A 22,833-nucleotide genomic window follows, 5' to 3' on the forward strand; every position below is an offset into this window, starting at 1 on the left:
TTTCGGTTAGATCGCAGACTGCTGTGTTAGCAATGAGGGAGGCTCCGTGGGCGTGGGACCCTCCCGGCCAGGTGTGGGATATATTCTCCTGGTGTGCCCGTTTGCTTAAAGCGCAATATTGGGGTGGGAGTTACCCGTTTCTCCAGGTGTTGTGTGTCTCAGTTCCCCTGGCTAGGAAAACGGATTCCCTTCCCCCTTGCGCTTCCCAGGTGAGGCGATGCCTCGCCCTGCTTCAGCTCTTACTGGTCGGGCTGCAGCAGCTGACCAGCACCGATTGTCCAGCACTCCCCAGTGAGATGACCCCAGTACCTCAGTCGAAAATGCAGAAATCACCGGTCTTCTGTGTCACTCGTGCTGGGAGTTGGAGACTGGAGCTGTTCCTATTCGGCCATCTTGCTCCGCCCCTCCGACATCCTACTCATTTTTCTAAACTGTCTGTTCTCATCTTTATAAGGGTAATAGCAACATTGCCTACCCACCCCCATCCCTGTAGGATCCCAAAGATAAATGAGATACTCTCTGGATAGCTTTGAACTTCTGGCAGAAAGACATCATTCCAGGCCAAGGCATTATTATGTTACTACTCTGTAAGATGAACCATGGAAAAGCTTTGACACTGGAACACTGTGTGTGTGTGGTCCCCCAGGGCTGGGCAGAGAAAGAAGCCAGCACCTGCTGTTTCCCATGGGTGAACCCATCTTGTGTCTGGGCTGGACAAGGCTGTTTGTTCCAGAAAGCTTTTATTCCCAGTTGGACCTGTGATTAATTATCCTAATATCTTCTGTTGTCTCTGTTTTGATGTATCATTATCAGGATGACAACATGTATCACTTCCTCGTCTCTTTGGGTCATAGCCATTCATAATGTAGAATCAATAGTGGTAGTAGAATTAATATTTTTTACCACTACCTGTGCCATACTTTGTACATATTTTGTCTCTTTTAATCTTTACAGGGGCCTTGGCAATGAAGATAGTTGTCATTAACTGATTAGTGACTATCTGCCAGGCAAATGTAAACTCTTTATGTGTTTTATCTCACTGAATAGAAGTGGATACTGTTTTTATCCACACTTCATAGAAGAGGAAACACATAAAGTTAAGTAATTTACTAAAGGTTGTATTTATTAGGTGGCAGAGGTATGATATGTAACAAAGAAGGAACTTCCCTATGGGTAGTCACTTTAAAGAATCACGAAATCATAGTCCTCTAGTCTAGGTTCCTCATTTTAACCTTTTATCTTCTCAGAATCCAAGCATAATGCTCTTTTCATTAAGCCTACATCTAAATGTTATTGTCTGACTAATCGTCTTCTCTGGCTTGCTAGCTTTTGGTAAGGAAGGAAAGAAGCCAGCATTTATTCCGGGCACTATGCCAGGTTTATTTATAAGTAACTGCATTTTTTATTCTAACAGTCAATCCACAAGATTGACATTATCCTCCAGTTTTATGTAGAAAACTAAGGTTCAGCAGCTCACCCCAAGATCACATTTTAGTAAGAGCTGAAACAAGCATTCAGTATTTGATTTTGATTCCAAGAAGTTTATTTGATTCCAAGAAGGAGTTTTGTCTACTCTTCCGAGACTTGGTGAATAGATGTATAGTAACTTTTGTCTATCCCGCACACATCATTTTTTGCCTTTGAAATGTCAGTAATACTGCCTCTCAGCCTTAGTACTTTTAGACCAAATAGCTTTGATAACAATACTAAGTATTATTTCTTTATGCTCCAACTGTATGCCAGACATAGTGCTCAGTGCTTTAAAGGCATTATCTTGCTTAATTTTCCCTCAAAATCGTAGGAACTAGTAGGTACAATTGTAGTTACCATATCTAGATAGAAAGCTGAGGGACAGATGTTGGAGCCACATAGAAACACTGGAAATAGTCTGAACACAGGCAGCATGCCCCAGAGCTTGTGCTTTTAACCTGCCCCTCTGTCCGTGCCCTCCAGCCCCCACCACTCATACTTTCCTTGATCAGCTTCACTGCTGTTATCCCTGTCGTTTCTCCAAAAATCCTTATAACATGGTTGCAAAGATTTCAGTCAAGCCCTTTGAGATCACTGAGTGGCAGCTCCAGTGTCTGGTCCCAGGGTGATGAGGGGTGGCCTGATACTCAGGTGGGTGGTGCCCTGCAACTCAGTCCTATCAGTGCACTTGCTGTACCTATTACACCGCTATCATGCCCTCTCCTCTATCAGCCAGTCAGTTTATCAAGTGTAGGTACAACGTTTTATTTCTATCCCCTGGGCCTATTGCCTGGGATTGGTACTATTGGGATTGAAGGGAATCACAATTGGCATGAGGGAAAAGATAGAAATTAACATCTCCCTACTTCCTCCTAAAAAGCTGTGGAACAAGACAGGGCAATGGGAAAGGGTCATCAGGATTCTGCTCAGCCTTTGCCTGCAGGGGAGAACATTGAGCCCCTGGCTTAGAGGTCCTGACAATTTCTTTGAGTGTTGGAGACTTTTTATGAAAACCAAGGCCCTGCAGGAATGATGTGGAAGGAGGTAGACAAGCATGGGGGGGTCCAATCTGATCTTGCCAAGGCCCTTCACTTTTCACGGTCTTAGTCTCTTCATTTCAGAAATGAGGAGACTGTACCATATCATCTCCGAGGTCCCTCCTGCCTCCTTCCCTCATTTACAGAAGGCCACGGAAGGTTAAAGCCCATATGCTGACGGGAGAACCTTCACCACAGTAACTTCCAAAGTTGTGGCACACGTTGTTTCTAAATGCTCCACAAACAGGCTCAGTGATCACATGAGTTTGAGAAGGGCAAACTTAAAGCTAAACAGATGTATGTACTGCTGGATTTTATGTCTATTTTTTTAATATCACACTTGATTTTTTATTATAAAAGTAATAAAAGGGCTATAAAATAATTCAAATAATATCTAAATCTATAAAAAGTGCAACCTCCCTCTTCCCCGCAATGCTCCCAGAGGCTATCATTCTTAATAATTTGGTATACATCCTTTTAGAATGTTTATATATTTTACTGTATTACATAAAAAGCATATATGCACACATAGGATTTGGGTTTTTTAATAGGATATTAGTCATGTTCAGAAATGTGACTTGGTTTTTACTTAACAGCATGTCTATGAGATGTTTTCATAATAGTATGTAGTGGTCTATATTACCTTTTTTAACAGCTGATTACTGTTCCTGAATGCATTTAACTATCCCCCAACTGGAAATTATTTGGAATTTTTCTTTTTATTTTACTCTTTTAAGCATTCCAATGTGTGTTGTGATTTTCCAAGTGGACAATACAGTATGCTGTGTTTTCAAAGTTCTCCTTTAATCACTGAACAATTTTTTTGGCTTAGTAATCTGAGGAACACCAAGAATTCTTGAAATAGCACTTAGGAAACACACTTTGGCCCTTTTAATTTTTGCCTTAATGGGCATTGAGAGTCTAACCCCAATGGCTTTAAGATGGAGAAGGTTCAGTGGAATCTTGCTAGAAACAGATGTGGCAGCCAGGTGCTAAGAACACTAAAGCACTGGGCCTAGGCGAGCAGAGGGCAAGTCCTGGATCCTCCATCATCCAGGACATCATTCTGGGGGAGGGTAGCACTAAGAGGGTAAGAGGGAAGATACCTGAGAGGCAGGAACAGTTTTTGCCACCATCAAATTTTCTTTTCTGGATCTAGCCTTTACTAAGCGTTTCAATGCAAGTTAATGGCATGTGGTAGGAAAAAATAAGAGATTTCCATTTTGATCTTTCACATCATAATTTTCCATTTTCTTGGCTTCTCAATAAGAAATATGGTTGGAGCTTAGTTTTCTATATCTTTCAAGTTCTGTTTAAGAAAAGAGTGACTGTATCTGCACAGAGCATGCAGGAGGCACAGAGCTGCCATTAGGACCGCTGCGCTGTGGGCTGTTGGTGACCTTTCCTGTGTTGGGTTTCATTGCTTGTCATCATTACTGTGTCTGGTGGTGGTTCAGAAATGCTCATTTATTTTCAAACAGAAGTGCTGAAATGCCCAGTGTTATAGTTCAGTTAGTCTGTTTTTGCTAAAGGCCCAAATCTACCTTCTGAATATCTGCAAGATTCAGCTGTGTGTTGGGCTATGGGACTTTGCAGTTTGTTAAAGTATACTCCAAATAGTATGAGCCAGCAAGATAGGTCCAGGTCAGAAAAAAGTGAGAGAAGTCTGTTGCTTCTTTGCTTGTAAATATTCCAAAGTTTGATTTGAAAGAAATTAGTTTTAGAAAAGAATCACTAACAATTCTGATACTACTGTGTCTCATCATTTATATAACTTACTAGTTGAAATTCACATGGTTCTTAGAAATGCATGTCAACTCAAGCGGTCGTTTACAGGATGTCCTTAGTGTGTTATGACTGCCTGGTTCATCATAATCCCTACTTCCTTTTTCCTTTATTCTGCAAACAGTCTCATGTCTACTCTAAGCCAGACTCTGTGTTAGATACTAGGGATGGAGGAAAAGAAGATTCATTTCCTGTTGATGAAGTTCAAAGTCCATTTTGGGAGCCAGAGGAGTAAATGTAGTATTATAAGTGCTAGGAGAGGGGTATGCATATTTATTCATGGCTTAAGTATTTACTAACCTAACTATAATATACCAGGTATACATCGACTTGCTGGAAATATTGTGATAAATGAAACATATGTTCCCTTGGAGTTTACATGCATTTGGAGTTCTGCTCAAATGGCACATATTGGAGAGGGCTTCCTTGTCACTGTATCTAAAAAAGCACCCCTCATCATTGTCTATCCTTTTAACTCTATTTAGATAATTTTATCATTCTCTGATGTATTATATAAATATTTGTTGATTGCCTTTCCACAAGGCTAAAGACTTTCTTTACTGCTGTATCCCCAGTAACTGACACCAAACATATTAAATAACAGTGAATGAATTAACAGATGAATGGAGCAAGGCAACAAACACATAAAAGTAAGCAAGAAAAATATCAGGTGGTGATAAGTGTCAGGCAGAAAATTAAAATGGGTGTGATAAGAGAATGATTTGGTGACTGCTTTAGATGGGTGTGCTAAGGAGATTACACCCAAGATCTATCTGAGTGATGACCAGTGCCCAGCACTGTGATGTGAGGAGGAAGAACACTCCTGGACAAGGGAAAGGCAGTGCAAAAACCCTAAAGTCACAAAGACTTTGTGTTGAAAGAACTCAAAAGAAGTCCATTTGGCTGTAGTAAGGGAGGCAAAAGGTAGAGGTGGTATGGGATGAGGTTGTGAGGGTAACTGGAGACCAAGGGAAGGGGTTCGAGTTTTAGTCTGAGTACCACAGGAAGAATTTGGAGGATGTTAAACAGGAAAGTGACATGATCTGATTTGCATTTTGCAGATTCACATGGGCTAACTTGCGGTATGTGGATTGTAGAGGCGCATGTTTGGAAGTTGGGGGCTGGTAAGGGGCCATTGCAGTAGCCCCTACAACGCTATTGATCTTTACTGGGCTTTAGATACATTAAGATGATAAATAAGGCAAGAACGCTTCTCTCCAGACACTGAGAAACCCTCAAGTGCTGGTGTAGGATGAAATAACTTAGGACCCCAGTTTGTATTGAACTCCAACTGGTAAAATACTTCTCTTTTAAGCTTTTAAAAGTAGATTGAAGAGGGGTTCAGAAATCCAACATTATTAATTACCAGGAGCTTGTTAGAATGCAGACTCCCATATCCTCCCCTATCATTAGAAACTCTTTCTGCAGTAGGGACCCGTAATTTGGATTTAAACAAGCCCCACAGGTGACTCTGAAGCCGGATTCAGGGATCACTTTGAAGAAGCACAGGTTTGCTTTGTCCGCTCTAGATTGTCGCAGCAGCTTCCTAATTCTCTGTTTGTCTTCCTTAGACCAGGGGTTGGCAAATTACAGCCAGTGGCTTTAACATTTTTTAAAGGATTATTGAGAATGGCTTTTAAAGGGTTATTAAAAGAGCCAATGAAATTGAGCACGGAGCTGTTAGGTTAACTTGCTCAAGGTCTCACACTTAGTAAGTGGTAGAGCTGGGATTTGAAACCAGGCATGTAAAGGGTTATTAAAAGAATAACTTTTACATTTTAAAAGGTTATTAAAACAAACAAAAGGTATAATATACAACAAAAACTACAGGTGGCCCTCAAAGCCTAAAATATTTACTATCCATCCCTTTACAGAGAAGTTTACTGCCTCCTGCTGTAGACCGTTCACCATGCTACTGCCAGAGCATCTTTCTAGCAAACCTGTCCATGCTGCTTTCATGCTTACAAATTCTTTGCATGGCTTGTCATCACTTGAGGATAAGGTCCAGATGCCTTGGCTTTTAGCATTTGACATCCACTTATCTCTCTAGCTTCATCTCTTACCATATCCTTGCCCTCATAGAACTGAGCTCTGCCCTTCAGCAGTACACAAATACTTGCTGTTCACAAATGTGCATGGGGCCTTCTGACACACTTTGTCTGGCTAACTCCTGCCCTTCCTTACAGGAAGCCTATCCCCAAAGCCAGGTCAGATGACCCACTCCGTGAACCACATAGTGCCCTATGCATAATACTGTCTCAGCCTTACCATTGTGTATTAAAATTAACTGTTAGTGTTTCTAGAGTTTGTTATTCATCCTCAAGGGCCTATATTTAAGAATGTGTCTTATTTTCTCCAGAATTCTAAGAACGTGATAGACACTCAACAAATAAAAAACTGAATGAATAAACAAAGGAATGAATAGTTGGATGCCTGCGATTAGGAGGAAGGTTTTCTTCTTTTCAGGAGGCTGTGGTCCGCATGGTTTTTCATAATCTGAATGTCCAGTCTCTAATATGCCATTGTGGCAGAGTTCCAGAGTGATACCTGCTCCTAACTAAACATTTCTGCCTTGCCTGTATGTTCTCCACCAAGGAAGTTTCAGGAAACCCTTAGATTCTGTGACACAACTGTGCAATTTGAAAAGCACTGCTGTAGTGTGTGTAAGTACAGAGAGTAATCTCCTGTCACATCCTATCTCCCATCACATCCAGGCCAGTAGAGAAATCATCAGGCTCATCATCACAGGTAACATTATAGAGCACTTACAATGGGCTTCAGGTGTTCATTTATCCTCACAATAACCCTTTGAAGTTACTATCCCAGTTTTACAGATATTGGAGTTGAAGCATGGAGATATTAGATTAACTTGCTCAAAGTCTCACACTTAAAAAGTAATGGAGCTGGGGCCAGGCACGGTGGCTCATGCCTGTAATCCCAGCATTTTGGGAGTCTGAGGCAGGCAGATCACAAGGTCAAGAGATCGAGTCCGTCCTGGCCTACCTGGTGAAACCCCGTCTCTACTAAAAATACAAAAATTAGCTGGGCATGGTGGTGCATGCCTGTAGTCCCAGCTACTTGGGAGGCTGAGACAGGAGAATCACTTAAACCTGGGAGGTGGAGGTTGCAGTGAGCCGATATTGCACCACTGCACTCCAGCCTGGGTGACACAGCGAGACTCCATCTCAAAAAAAAAAAAAAAAAGTAATGGAGCTGGAATTTGAATCCAAGGCAGTCTGGCTTTGGGAACTATTTCTTGTTATCGATTATAACTTTAGTTGAATACAGGGACTTGCCACTGTTTTATAAGAAGGCCACTGGGGTTGACTAGACCCAGCATAAATTAACATTCAATATTCCAGCCAACTGGCTTCCAGCTCCTGAGGCTTTTGTTTTTATTTTGGCATAACTGCTTTAAAGATAGCCTTTTCTTCTGATAGCTCTACCTTTATATATACACATGTATATGCAAATATGCACTAAATTAGGCACTCAATAAACATTACAATTGCTACATTTGTGTGTGTCTGTGACTGCGTATGTTTACAGTGTTGATGGCTCAGGCACATGTGTGGTTAGAGACCTAGACCACAGGCAATATGAAGCTAAACTGTTCCTTGCTTTCAGTCATTCTAGATAAACACTGAGCACACATTTGGAGATGAGACTCAGGCAAAAGCTAACTCCAATCTGCTTTTGGATAGAGTATAACACCCCTAGCCAAAGAATCTGGTAAATTATCCTTCTCTACATCTAATACCAGGAGGCTCATGTAATATGGACAAATATATGTTCAGTATTCCTACGTCTGAATCCAGTTCTAGAAACAATACCTGGAAGGGCAGTGCTGACTTCCTTATAGAAAAGAAAAGCCAGATTCTGCAAAATTGGCACTGCAGGTTGGATTACCAAATTAGGAAAAATTACTGGATGAGGATTGATCTTTCCCCCAAGAAAGACCTAAATACTGCTGATAGCACCACACTGTCAGGGAAGGCCTTGCTTACCACTTAACACTGTTGGACCAGAAGTAACCCAATATCACAGATTCCTCATAGCTCAGCTGATACAAGTCTGTAAGCTTTTAGGTAAGAATTTCTTTTCTTTTCAAAAGGAATGCAGGTGAACATAAAGAATAATACGAAACTAGATGCTTGAAGAAAATACTGATTTCTTCCTATGGGTGGGAGGTCACTCCTAAGTGATACTCCACTTAACATGGAATCCTAGGGAAATGGCTAAGTCTAAGGAGTTTCAGCCTTTTAATCCCTAAGCCTGTTCTGTTTTCCTTCTCTTCTGGGCCTAGGTGTTCGCAGCTTATCCTCCCCACCCCCTTCAGTCAGAGGAGCAACCTGATGACACATCAGTTAACACAAAGGGCAGCCCACGGTGGTAGGAGACAGTAAGGCTGGAATCAGAGCAACTTTGGCACAAATCTCAGTTCTGCCATTTAGTATTGTGAGTCTACTTTTATCTCTCTGAACCTTGGTTTTCTTATTAGTTAAATTAAAATGATACTAATACAATCAGGCACTTTTATTCTGCCCTTCAGACTAGCAGGAGTGCAAAGAACAGAAATAATGTCTGTAATGTGCCTGACACACAATGGATACTCATTTGTCAGTATGCAAAATCATTGTCATTTAGACATGGGGCCATTGTATCACACTGTCTTCCAGGACATCTCAAACTAAGAAGCTTCACTCTTATTTGAGGACCATCTAGGTAGTTGTTCAAAGAGTTGGGTTAGCAAGGTTTCTAGGAAAACTGCATGATGGAGAATTATCTGCCTAAATCCAGGCATCATGAGGGGATGTTGATATTCTACTGACAATTTTTGCTATCATCTCTGAGCTGATAGGAAAGTGAAATCTAGAGCCCGTAAATGATTATATTTCCCAGAAAGCTTTGTACAGTGTTCCAAAGTGGTGTTGGGTAGGAGATGAATTAAGGCATATTTGGAAGTCTTTGACTTGGGCAACACAGAGTTTCAGCAGATGGAAACTTCTCAGAATGGAAGTGAGGTGATCAGATGGGAAATTCCTCCAGGGTCAATTTCGGAACCATAGTTGTGAATAATCCTCTATGTAAAAGTCATAAGCACATGAAATACAGTTTCCAAGTTTGTAGATAATATAAAAACTAGAAGCAGGGAAGATAGGGAAGGAAAAATAAGCTCATTTCAGTTTGGTTTGGCTTGTTTCCCTTATAGAGCTAAAGGAAATGGAGATGACAAATGTTTTTCTCAGTTGAAAAGTATAAGAATAGCAAGCCAGAGAAAAAAGAACCATCCCAGTAAATACATAAGCCTCAGCAAAAGAAAAGTATTGAGTGTCAACGCAGTGGTCACAGAAATGACCATCATGAATCATGCAGGTGAAGAGCACTGGAGGATAGTAGACAACCAGTGACAACCAGACAGCACTAGTGAGGCTTAGAGTCAGGCACAGTCTATTCCCTGAAATGCTAGGGGATCTCCAGAGATCCCCCTAGCTGTTAGTTTACTCTTCCTGGAAGAGTGGTCCTAGCACATGGCAGAGTTCCAGAAAAGTGATTAACTGTTTTGGTATAAATAAGGATGTCACTGAGATAAACCAGAAATGAAAATTTTTCCATGTTATATGCCAGAAGTCAGCAAACTTTTCTAGTAAAGGGCCAAATAGTAAACATTTTAGGATTTGCAGGCATCAGGAGTAAGGAATGACCTTTGACTATTCTTAAACTGACTGTATTCAGCTCTGCCATTATAGTGTGAGAGCAGCCATAGATAATACTTCAATCCATATGGTAGTGTTCCAATACAACTTTATTTATATTAAAAGCAAGTGGTAATTGGCTGCAGTTTGAGGACCCCTATCCCAAGTGGATAGGAAATCCAGTCAGTCATTTCATGCAGAGGTTTGTAATTTGAAATGAGTTACCTAGCAAGCAGATAAAATACACATATTAGCAAATTCAAGGCTCTATGAACTTCTGAAAGAGAAGGAAGTTAAAGGGTCTGGCAAAAAGAAGAAGACCAGGGTTAAGAATGTGTGGTCAGGTGGCCTTTCCCATTCCAAAAATATTTTCTATACTTCCATCTGAGCAAATCATGAAGCTTCTGGCATTAAATAACTTTTAGTTGGCAATTACATTAAAAACAGTAAAGGTTAAAAAAAGTTGCCCTAGCCAAATGGTGATATGAAACTCTTCATGAACCTCAAATCTGTTGCCCAAAATTTTGTACAAAATAAAATTCCCCTTGCAAGCCTCTGGGCTACTATAATTTTTGGTTTCAGAAAAATAATCTTGCTCATGGAGGAATTCTCACAGCATTCCTTTTGCCTCCCATTTGAAAGTATCTAAAGTCCAGAATATTTTTTAGTGATTGTCCATTTCCCAAAGTAACTACAAATCTTGACGTTAATCACCCCCCCACTGAAAATGAGGCCAAACCATATGCCTGCCAACTAGGCCCGAGTCGATTCCTGGATGCTGTCAGTTTAAGAACAATCAAAGGTCATTCCTTACTCCTGATGCCACCATGTACTAGCTGAGCAAATTGCTTCTGTAACCTTTTGCCTCCTCTCTAAAATGGAAAAATAACATCAATCTAGTAACATGGTAGTAAGAATTCAATAATATAAAGCTTATACATTTGCCTATAAATACTAGTACCCACTCCCACTTTGTGGTAGATTCCATTATCCTAATCTAAGGAATCCCTAAGCAGAAAAACACTCATTTTAGGATAAGGAAAAGACCTCACCATCTGGTCCTATAAATAGGAATTTGGGGCTAAGGTTCTTTGCACAAACTTTGCTTACTTGCTCCTGGGTTCACTGTTTTCCGGCTCTAACTGTTTTGCTCTTGTTTGTATTCCTTTCTGAAATTGCAGAATTCTGGCTTTTTTTTTCTTTCTAGTGTTCTAAAATTTCAGTATTTGGTTAATGGTGTTAATACAGTTATGGAAATAACTAGTTGTCCTTATTCAGAGATTCCTGAGTCAAGAATAGAATTAAGGTAGTTGCCAACCCAACGTGCCACGTGGCCTCAGTTCTCTGCTCCTCTTTCCTGCTCCCTGGTCCCATGCACAGCAAACCCCTTGTTCCCTTTCTATACACCCGATTTATGGTTTTTTCATTGAAAGCTCTGTATTTCTCATTTCCCCATGTCTTCACAACATCTAGAATTTATAAGCCCTGGCATGAAGAGTGAATGGTAATGATCATGGCGATGTTAACTGTGACAAAATCATAATCATCTACATTTCTTTGGTTTTTCCTACATGCCAGGCACTTTTCTGTGTCCTTTAAATACATTAGCTTATACAGAATTCTCACAACAACCCTAGGTAGGTACTATCATTCTCATTTTATAAATGAGGAAACTGTCACTGAGAAGTTAAATAAATTACTTGCCCAAGGCTACAGAGCTAAGTGGCAGAGCAGGGATTTGATCCCATCATTAATGGCTCCGGAGTCTGTTCTCTCAACCACCGTCCGCTATGCTATACTGTGGATATGATCATTTTCAGCCCTGTTGCTTTGAAGATAACCAAATGAGTATTCATTGTGTATTTATTTAGTGTGCCAGCCCTATGCTGAATACTGAAGACAGAACTATGGATGAGATAATAATTTACAATCTCACTGAAGAAATGAGACACTGTTGATTGAAAGACTTTGTAGTGGAGTTTTAACAACTAGATCAGGAAGTGGACAGATTCTTGTGTAGTATAGCAGCATGAGAAAATAGAACTAGAACTTGTTCTTAAGGGAGGGGGAAGAGGAGGAGCCTATCTTTAGCCCCAAGCTAATGACAAGGAGAGTCAAAGAGGCCATCTTGACTAGAGTGACAAGTTTGTACTGGGATGTGGGGCAGATAAGTTTGAAAAGATGAGGAAGCTACTGTTCTACAGAGAAAGGATACATCCATAATTTCCAGCTTCCAGTCCTGTGTTGAGACCTAAAATAGGTTTAGGAAAGCATACCAGTCAGAATGAGAGGCCTGAGGTGGTACAATAACATATCCCAGGTAGTAGATGGACATTTCTCTACCCACAACCTAAATATTTTGTCTGACAACTAGAAATTCCAAGAAGGTTACTTAGGTTATGTGTACCATCAAAAAAAATCATTTATTAGCTTTATCTGGTGTTTAAACTGAGACCTTTTTACTTGCAAAACAGTAAGAATGAGTTTATATACTCTTCTATGAGATCTTCACAAAAACACTCTTGAGGTCAGTATTAACCTGAATTTATAGAAGAAACTTAAAGCCTCACACAATTGAATGACTTGCCCAAGACCACCACGTGACTCTAGACTGGAGTCCGAGTCTCTTGGCTCCAATTTGGGAAGTCTTCCCCTCCACAAGGCAGCTCCTCATAGCTGGGCATGGAGATCAATTTGAGAAGTAGGTTCACACAAGACAGTGGTGTTCACAGTTCAGCCAAAGATCCAGAGGACCCCATGATGCTGGCCTACTCACAGAACTTCTAGAGACTTTTCCTTTATACACCCGGAGCCGCCTTTATTTCAAATAAGAGCCCTTAAGCACAGAGGAAATGATTTAGCCTGAAAGAGATTATACTTGGTCGAAATGGCCCGTGAGCATTTTGTCCATATCTTATTCTCATGCATGACAAGGATTTTTACTTATGTACCAAAAACAATTTCTTGCACCCTCTCAGCTGGTCCTTAATTTATAGGATGCTTGCGAAGGCGTATTGTCACATAGAAGCTTACAAATGAAGGCCCCCAGAAAAACAAAACTGCTCCTTCATTTTCTGGCTAAAAATAGGGTCAAATAAGTAAAGTACTAAAGGCTAGAAAACTGAAAAGGAAGTGGGGTACAGGTCTGGGAGGAAGGCAGGGAGTATTGATATACCTAACATGACCAAATTACCACTTGCTGTGTAGGTCTTAATTGTACCCATTCTATGTCCCCACATCCTCTGATTCCATAAATTCCAAAACAGCTCCAAAGGAATCCTATTGGTTTTGTTTGGAAAGCAGCCCTATGTTTCTCTGACTGCTCATTCTAAAGCAAGCCTATCAAATTTGGAAACTAAATATAAGCTGACAGAAATCAGCTACTAGCAAATTAAGCTAAATTAATAGAGTAGACTCCTGAAATACGAAGAAAATATTTTTTTCCAGGAATCTTTCTCTCTAGTTGCCAGGCTAGGTGAACTGAAGCAAGCCTCCGTCTCTGCAGCAAGCCCTTTCCTTTGCCTGGTGGTGCTTCCCAGAGAGCCCTGCATGGGACCCCCCCTCCAGAACTACTGCTCCACCTAGTGGCAGCCTTGAAGCCTTCATCTACCGATTTTATGGGCGTATTGTATGTATAATAACAGGAGTGAAATCCTCCCCTATCCCTGAAAAGACTTATGCCTTAGTGGATTGTAGGAGAAAGGGAAATAACATCCAAATGGGCCAAATGTACAAAGAACACACTGTGGGCAGCTTTCTAATTACAAGAAGAAAACATGACTGAACAGTTGAGTCTTACGGTGGTCCCAAAGGGATTATAGGGTAGGGGGGAAACGTGCTGGACCAAAAACAAGAATTCTACTTCAAATCCTGACTCTGCCCCCAAATAACTATGTACCATTGAGCTAGACAGTTCCATTTTATAAATATAAGTCACTTTTATAAGTATACACAATAAGTGAGAAATTCAGGCTTTCTCCCATGTAGATTTTGTCTTAAGACAATATTTAAGACTGTTTTTATGAAAGTGAATACTACAGTTTCTCTATCTTTGTATACATCGTTTATGGAATAATAGACTATACAAATGCTAAATCTCATGATCTACACGTCACCCTTTCCATTGCCGCTACTCCTGTTCTAGTTCAAATCCTTAAAACTCTGTGCCCTCTGTGATGGATCACCTCCCTTCCTTTCATCAGCCTTGTAGGAATTCTTTTCCAGGCTTCAGACATGGGCAGAAAGCATGGTGGCTTACTTAGTGCCTGGAGAAACCGGTGTAACTACAAAACTAACCCCACCTAAAATAAACGGGCCAGGGTAGGAGAGGTTTACATCCTCTGCCTGAAATCAGACAGGGGCGGTAGTTGTATGAAAAAAAAAAAAATGATTCTAATATGGAGATCTCATAAGTTGCCTGGGGGAAACAGGCCAATATCATGTGTCCCTCTCACTCCTTCCTCACAATTTCCTCATCCTTCCTCCCCCCTCACGGTTAATTTGCCATTCAGAGTGTACAGCATTACCAAGAAAAGAGTTATTGGAAATACCAAAAGAGGATCTAGAAATTCATTATATACCCCAGTTTAACAATTCCCTCTGATGAGCATGAAAACGTACTTCAACTGGGTTTTAGAAGTTGGTAAACTGAAATAGAGGAAGGTGAAGAGATTTGCCAATGGCCATTACTTAAATCATAGTAGGACCAAAACAAAGTTCAGAAGAACTATCTTCTAGCCTCCTGCTGTGAGTGTCCAAGAACCCTTTTCTGCAGGGACAAGAGAGATGTTTCCAGTGTCAGGGAGCCAACTACCCTAATGGGTTTGGGAACTTAGCATATTTTAATTTCTACCTTTGCCATGTGGTGAAAATAATGATCTACTGAGTTCCGTCATTCTCAGTTCTATTGAAACTTGACTAAGCCTACTTTCATTATGAGTTAGAATTTTTGTGAAAGCATAAATATTCCTGGGACATCATAAAGATTTAAATCGTAAAGTTGATTTTTAATTTTCTAATCTGAAACAGCTTGAACACCTGAAGAGACTTAGCAATGATATTACATTATGTTGCGTCTTGTAAGATTCCTTCAGGAAACAGTCATACGATGATCTGAAATATTGTATGGTTTACCGAAGATAAGTAAAGTGTGTAGTCATCTTTCTCTTAATAGCTTCTTTGAAATAAACTAACATGTAATTGTTTGAGAAAAAAGCACCTAATGTTTGATGGATGAGTGAATGAATGGGTAGATAAGCTATAACACAATCTCTCAGTGAACGAATGGGTGGATGAGCTATATCACAAGCTCTCAGAGGCTTCCTTTCATCCCTCACAATGTTTCAGCTCTAGTTCAATGCCACAAAACTTGAGTGTCTCCAGTAATAGTGGTGATGGTCTGGAATAGCACTAAATCAAGCACAAATCATCCAGAAACTTCCCTTTAACTAAGGTATCTATTTCCTTCCCCATTTTACTAGAGCTGCCCATATATAACTCGATTGATTGATGGAAGCCTTACTTCTACTTCCTGCCTTTCCTCTGACAGGAAAGGAGGTAAGAATAAGCAATGCAGTAGGCCCAAGGCTAAAAGCCGAGCTGAGGAGATCTCATTCACTGCCAGACTGTCACCCACCTCAGAATAATTGACAGCTGATTAGAAGTGGTGCTGAACTGCAAATATCATAGAGCCTGGAGAGACCCAGCAAGGGAAATAGTGAGGAAAGAATTGTATAGTGGTAGAGTGTTGCTGGAGCAGATCTGACTTCCAGGCTTAATCTTACCACAGAGTCTTATGGGTTCTCCTGACCTTTCTGTTTCCCCACCCTCTCACTTTCTTGAAAAACAACCCCTATTAACTGCTTACCTCCTAGGGATGGATGCTAGCATAATATTGGGTGAACAGTTTTTTGAAGCTTTTGAAAATAGGGAGGTTAAAAAATCACAAAGCTGGAAATGACTGGCTTCAGGATCCTCAAAACTGGCTATTGAGCCATTTCTGTACTGTCAAATGAACTGTCAACCTAAAGTACCTGCCAGGTCTAGGCACCGGATCTCTGAGCTTCTCTGCTGTTCCCCCAACCCTTCTAGATTCCCTCCTCCACATACACATTCCAGTTAACAGCCAGCCTCACTAAGTCACCAAGACATCAGGTTCAAGTCATCGTTAATCATTAATTAAGCTGGCATGATGTTACATGTACTTTCTAGAAATGACATAAATCTAGAAGAGAAAAAACAGACTTGGATGGAGTGGGTTTGAAGCTCACTATAGGCATTCACAGTTTGATTCTTTTAAGTCTTTTCAGATTAAAAAAAAAAAAAAGTCTAAAGTAGACTGATTATTCTGGAATTTTCTCTCCATGACCTTGAAGGGCAAGTTTTGACTTTATTCTACTGGGAACCTACTCTACAGAGAGTCCCCTGTAGCAGTGGGGAAAATAAAAGCAATAAATAAGACCTGAAGAGGATCATATGAACCCAGGAGTTCAAGGCAGCCTGGGCAACTTGGCAAGACCCTATCTCTACACAAAATTTAAAACTTAGCTGGGAATGGTAGTGCATGCCTGTGGTCTCAGCTACACAGGAGGCAGAGGTGGGAGGACTGCTTGAACCCAGGAGTTCAAGACTGCAGTGAGCTGTGTTTGTGCCTCTGCACTCCTGGGTGACAGAGCAAGACCCTGTCTCACAAAAAAAAAAAAAAAAAAAACCTGAGTTTTGTGCCTTATAATATTTATAACTAAATAAAGACAATAAATGTATATATGACTACACCGGGGCTGTGACACATAGAATTTCCTGCAAATATATGTGTAAGATCCTCTCATCAATATGCAATTCTTGGCTTTTTCTCTCCTACCTGCAAACCTGAACAGATGTCTGTCTGGATGTTTGTTTTTTGTTTGTTTGTTTGTTTGTTTTGAGACAGAGCCATGCTCTGTGTCCCAAGCTAGAGTACAGTGGGGCAAGTTCAGCTCACTACAACCTCTGCCCCCCATGTTCAAGTGATTCTCTCACCTCAGCCTCCCAAGTAGCTAGGATTATAGGCATACACCCCCATGCCCAGATAATTTTATTTTTTTGTAGTTTTAGTAGAGATGGAGCTTTGCCATGTTGGCCAGACTGGTCTTGAACTCCTGGCCTCAGGTGATTTGCCTGCCTTAGCCTCCCAAAGTGCTGGGATTATAGGCATGAGACACGGTGTCTGCCCAAGATATCTTTCTTCATCTCTGGAAGCCCTACGTTCTTTCAATCATCCAACCAAGCTCCACTTCTCTTTGTAACTTTGCTTTTTCCTTAATGAGCCTTCCCCAAATCTATCTGTGCCATTTGTTCTAGCATCCCCCCTTCCCCTAGACATCTGTGTGTGTTATATGTATTTGGTGCACATATGTTGTCTGGTCCAGCTGGTAGCATTTAGATCAAGTAATCCACAGGCTGCAAAAGCAATGAGAAACTTCCTTATTTGAGATCACTACCACAGTCACATTAATCAAAGAGGCAAGAGAGCCCAGGTTCTTGATTGTCCTTGTAGCTGGTTTGTCTCTGTTGTTAAAACAGGGTTCTGCATACATCCTGAGGTTCCTTCCTGCCTTACCAATATTGAATGCCAAAAAGGAGTCAACTGACTTGACCAGGTCTATATTTCTTTTCTGTTGCTCCAGGATTCTTCTACAGCCAGATGATTCCTTACAGATCTTGGCACCAGTGGAAGCAGATGTGGGTTTCTACACTTGCAATGCCACCAATGCCTTGGGATACGATTCTGTCTCCATTGCCGTCACATTAGCAGGTAACCTGAAAATCCCTGTTCTGTTCATTTCATAAACTTTTATTGAATGAGTGCCTACAGTATGTCAAACAGGCCCAGAGATGCATACATAAAGGAGACTGAGATTCCATCTTCAGGGAGTTTGTAATCTATAATTACAATGGCAGTGTAGTATGAGGTAGAATGAAGTGCTATAACTGATAACCAAATAGTATGCAAGGACAGTACATTCCCGCCAGGAGGTCTTAGAGTTGCAGTGAGTGGAATTTTGATAAGAGACAGGGATATTTCCTGCAGAAGGAATAATGTGAGCAAAGGTGATGTGTGCAAATAAGTAGCATGTTGGAACATGAATTGTGAATTATGATCATTGAAGACTCTTTTGGATCCTGTCATCTCCTTGTTCCACCTGTTGCAAGAAAGACTACGACCCTTAAGTAATTGGAATTCTGTGGTCATGGCTTGAAGCAGGAATGTTCCCCAGAACTTCTCTCTGATTCTGCTTTATTTCAACCTCTTGCTCTAACGCACTGCCAACACTTCCCCTTTATCCGTTGAGGTTAGACAATACATTCTGCACATGGTGACTTAAGAACATTGCAACTCAGAGTACAATGTCTCCCAAAGTTGTGGTCTCGTAGTAAAAGACATGTAGAGCTTTTATAAAACCTCTTTGCATAGGACAAACCCATGCCTTTGAAACTGAAAGAGAACTTAGATACCAGCTGGACCAGGGCCCTTGTTTCTCAGAGGCCAGGCAACCCGAGGTCACACAGCTGCTCCGCTAGTGGCGGGGAAGAAGGGAACTGGAGTCGTCTAACTCCCAGCTAATTGTTCTCCCTGCTTTCCCACTGATCTGAGAAAATAGGATCCTTCCTCTCAGATCTGGGCCATCCAGTCTTTGTGGCTGTGTCGCATGTGTTTGTATTTATTCTTTTCAATTGCTACTCTCATCAGATGATTCAGTAGATGTTAGAAAAGCCAACATCACCCCACACTGACTTCATCTGTCCCTGTCGGGATTATGTTGTCACACTGTACTCTAGTCACACATGCTACCCCCTTGCATATCTGTTTAGCAACAGTATGTATGCCCCCATGACTTCAGGCGGGTCTGGGAAGGGACCCTTAGCAGGCAGCTTTGCGGGGAAGATCAAAGTCAATAATGAAGAAGGCAAGTTAAGGAGCCCTGGGCCGGATTAAAGACTGATATTATTAATGCCTATTTTTTGTGAATAAAACGTTTGCTTTTCTTCTAATGTATTCCAGTTGCAATCTTTATTCCCCTCTTTATACAGACTGCAGATGTTCAGCACCAATCTTGTTAAATCTCTTCTGCCATCCACCCTCCAACCTGCTTTAGCAAGGGCACCGCTGACATCTTTCCAGTTGCTCGCAGATAGTGGCTCTTGCAGGACTAATTCTCTTGTTTATATTAATCTAGATACAGTTCAGCTCTATCACAGACTAAATACCCTTTGTTCACCCGAGTTTAATACGACTAATAGAAACCTGTCTGGAATTAAGCAAGGCAATTGTAACATCAGGCTTGCCTTCAGCTCTTTGAAGAGGGGTTATTAGAGGCTGCCAACAAGTTCAAAGCCGGGGAAGAGAGACAGAGCAGCCAAAGAGGCACCAAGGAAGGGGAGGAGAGGGGCTGCCTGGTGAAATATGACTACAGACACCACACCCAGGGCATAGGGAGCTGCATCCTTGCACCTTAGCTGCCAGGGTTTGTTTAGGTCTGCTGGAAAATCTATCAAGCAGTCCCTCTAAAAACAAAGGCTCAAAATGTGCATTGCCTTATGACTGCATTTGCACCCTTACCTGAGCTTATCATCCACGCCTGTGCCAATGTCTACACTCACAGTGTTAGGTGGTTCACCAGCTCCTGTTGTGAGCACACCCTCTGCCACATATTGTGGAACCTACAGCAATAAATAAAACCTGCATTTCGTGCTCCCTGATGCTTACAGAGAAGTGAAGGCAAGCGATGGATAACTGGCTATCTAGAATTGGGAGATAATAACAGTTTACTTCAAATGTATGCATGGAGATCCTGCTTAGTAGTTATAAGGTATAATCTGAACATAAATTGGAGGGGTGGGGGTGAATGAGTATCAGGCATTTCTAAGTTTGATTACCAGTTATACTGCTTATTAGCTATGTGATCTTGGACAAAGTATATAACGTCAATGAGTCTCTCTTCTCATCTGTAAAAATTAAACTAACATTATTTTACAGGGTTGTTGTGAGGTTAAGTAAGATGCATGTGTGAAAAAGCACTTAACCCAATGCCAGGCACATCGTTCACACGCAATAAATGGAAGCCTCCTTTCTTTCTCTAGCTCTTCTAGAGTGAAACAGCCTGAAAACAGTTGTAAGACGTGCAAACCATTATCCCAACTCTGTTTCCATGTAGCTTTCAGTATGAGTCTTAACTGATATTTTTCAAGTATGAACTTAGAAACTGATTCAGTTCACTTGCTGTCAAATCCTCATGGTGAATCTCAGCACTACTGTGTTGTTATGGAAACTGCAGGGGTTTTTCCTGGACTTCAGTATAAATGTAGGCCAAAGAGGGGAAAAAAAAGACTTTGAGCCTCAAGATAATCAAGTGTCCCCATGATTTTATAAGGAAAGTATGAACTTGTGTCTTGCCAGTGTGCCTGCATTGACCAGATGCAGGGAAATTTGTTCATGATTCGCAAAAGCAGGTATAGCATGGCAGTTAAAATCACGGGCTCCAGAGCCTTGGGGTCTAGGTCTGTGTCCTGGCTCTGTCACTTCCTAAGTGTAACCTTGTGCAACATCTTTATACTTACTGACTCAATTTCTTCATCTGGAAAATGACAGTACCTAATAACAGTACCTGACTCAGTTCTCATGGAGATTAAATGCAATCATTCATAAAAAATGTTTATAATTGTGGCTGGCACATAGCAGCCACTCAATATTTGTTAGCTATTATTATATATTGAGAGAATAATACATACAACAAAGGCCAACTTATGTTTACAGTGGGAGAGACTCCTTTTCAGGGACCAGAATGCTCACAAACCCTTTGTAGAGCAGCTCTCTCAATGTCTCACTGTCAACTAGGGAAGCTAGAATAGCCATCTGGAAAGTACTTGGGGCACGTGGATTCAGAGCAAGGGAGGTGACTTGTGATGAATATTTCACATGGGCCACAGAGAGAGAGGCCTGACGGGCTCTCCCTGGCCCACAGCAAGATGCCTGACATTGAGTTTGCCCCATCCCCTGGATCCAGTGTCTTGCCAATTCTGCCTCTCAGATTCATTTCAGTTCTATTTCTTATTCTGTACACAAGTTTTCTTTGAACATGTAAACACTATTTAGTTTTAGACATACAATACAGCCAAACCTTCCTTGCTCTGCCATGTTTGGCCTGTAAAATACTGTCTTTTGTGCCTTTTGCTCCTCTCTAAAATCTTCCATTATGTGTTGGTTTTATCTTTAAGTCTCAGGGATTTGGGAGTACCTTGCAAGTGTCTCTCAGCATGGAGATGGCCAATGTTTCCCTCCCTACCTCCCTGGAATAGCCCAGGGAACTCACAGCCATTTAGACCGAATGGCACAAAATTCCTCTTTCTGAATTCACTTAACTGGATGCCTGTTTCACTGCTCCGGGTGTAGATGAAAGTAGCTTAGGAGGGGAGGATTGCAGGGAGGGGATTATAGGAATGTCACCAAAATGTCACATACCTAACATTTTGAAGTATTAATTTGTGTTCAGGAATAAACAGGGCTAGGTAAAGGAGAGTCTCTGATGTGTACAGACATAAACACAGAGACTGGAGAATCATCTTGGCCTGTTAAATTCAGCACTCAGCTATCTTGCTCAGAAATCTTCCAAATCTGAATGGCCTAGGCAAGGTTTTTGAAGGAAAGGAAGCAGTTTCCTGGTAAATTGCTTCAGTCTGGATCCATGGAGTTTAGCTGTACTTACCAATGCAGATAAGGGCCTCTCCAGGTATACACCATTGGTGAGGTCATCGACAAGAGGGAAACATTTTTGGTTGTTATTGATTTTATAAGATCACAAAAGAGATACTGTAAGGCCTGCCTGACATTATCAATGGGAAATGAGAATAAAATGAGGGCTGAGGGATGAGTGTATTTTTCATTGAAAGGAGAGAACACAGATGAGCTCATCTGACGTTTTCACAGGAAGGGAGAGACAGAAAATATTTCTCCTTTCCTGGCATGTTTTTTTGCTCTTTATGAGTTGAATAGCTGATACTCATTGTGTCTAATAAAGAGATCACAGAAACCTCACTGGGAAAATAAAAATAAAAGGCAGTTTTTTGAAATTCTTCTTCCTCTGTCCCTCCCCATCATGATTTAGTAGTTACAATAAAAGACGAGCAATTGTGTAAGCTTATCATAATGTAAGTCACTTCAAACTGGCATTTCTGAATTTTCACCCAGCACTCTGTTAACAAAGGAGGGTTTTGCTTCATAAAGAGTTAGACTCACAGAGGACCTTGTCACCAATGCAAAGGCTAACAAAGGAAGATTTACTCCCATGCACTAGATCAAAAGGAAAGGTGGTCCAGGTGCAGTGACTCACGCCTGTAATCCCAGCACTTTGGGAGGCTGAGGCGAGCAGATCACCTGAAGTCAGGAGTTCGAGACCAGCCTGGCCAACATGGCAAAAGCGCATTCTACTAAAAATATAAATATTAGCCGGGCATGGTGGCAAGCACCTGTAATCCCAGCTACTCGGAAGGCTGAGGCAGGAGAATCACTTGAACCCAGAAGGCGGAGGTTGCAGTGAGCCAAGACCATGCCACTGTACTCCAGCCTGGGCAACAAGAGGCAAACTCCATCTCAAAAAAAAAAAAGGAAAGGTGGACAGGTTTGACTGTGTTCTCTGGGCCACATGGTAATAGCCATTGACTGATCTAAGCTGACATCAAGGAGATTTCAAAATCTGTTAGAATACTGAATAGCTAAGGCCCTTAAGTTTTTCTCAGTAAGTACAAATGTAGAGAATGCCCACGAAAGACCTCAAACTTTTACAGAACTTTTTTTTTTTTTTTTTTTTTTT

At 41.2% G+C, this 22,833-nt stretch overlaps 1 protein-coding gene across 2 annotated transcripts in view; it reads left to right on the forward strand.

The window, feature by feature from the left end:
- Positions 1-22,833, forward strand: part of ADAMTSL1 (ADAMTS like 1) — a 984,547-nt gene that overhangs the window by 856,739 nt on the left and 104,975 nt on the right. For both annotated transcript variants that reach the window (XM_017890108.1, XM_017890110.1), the window contains one exon: positions 17,653-17,780. In XM_017890108.1, coding sequence (XP_017745597.1) covers positions 17,653-17,780 — 128 coding nt within the window. The remainder of the gene's footprint in view (positions 1-17,652; positions 17,781-22,833) is intronic.

The sequence above is a fragment of the Rhinopithecus bieti genome, unplaced genomic scaffold (genome assembly GCF_001698545.2).
Source record: "Rhinopithecus bieti isolate Rb0 unplaced genomic scaffold, ASM169854v2 scaffold_17667, whole genome shotgun sequence".
NCBI classification, from domain to species: domain Eukaryota; kingdom Metazoa; phylum Chordata; class Mammalia; order Primates; family Cercopithecidae; genus Rhinopithecus; species Rhinopithecus bieti.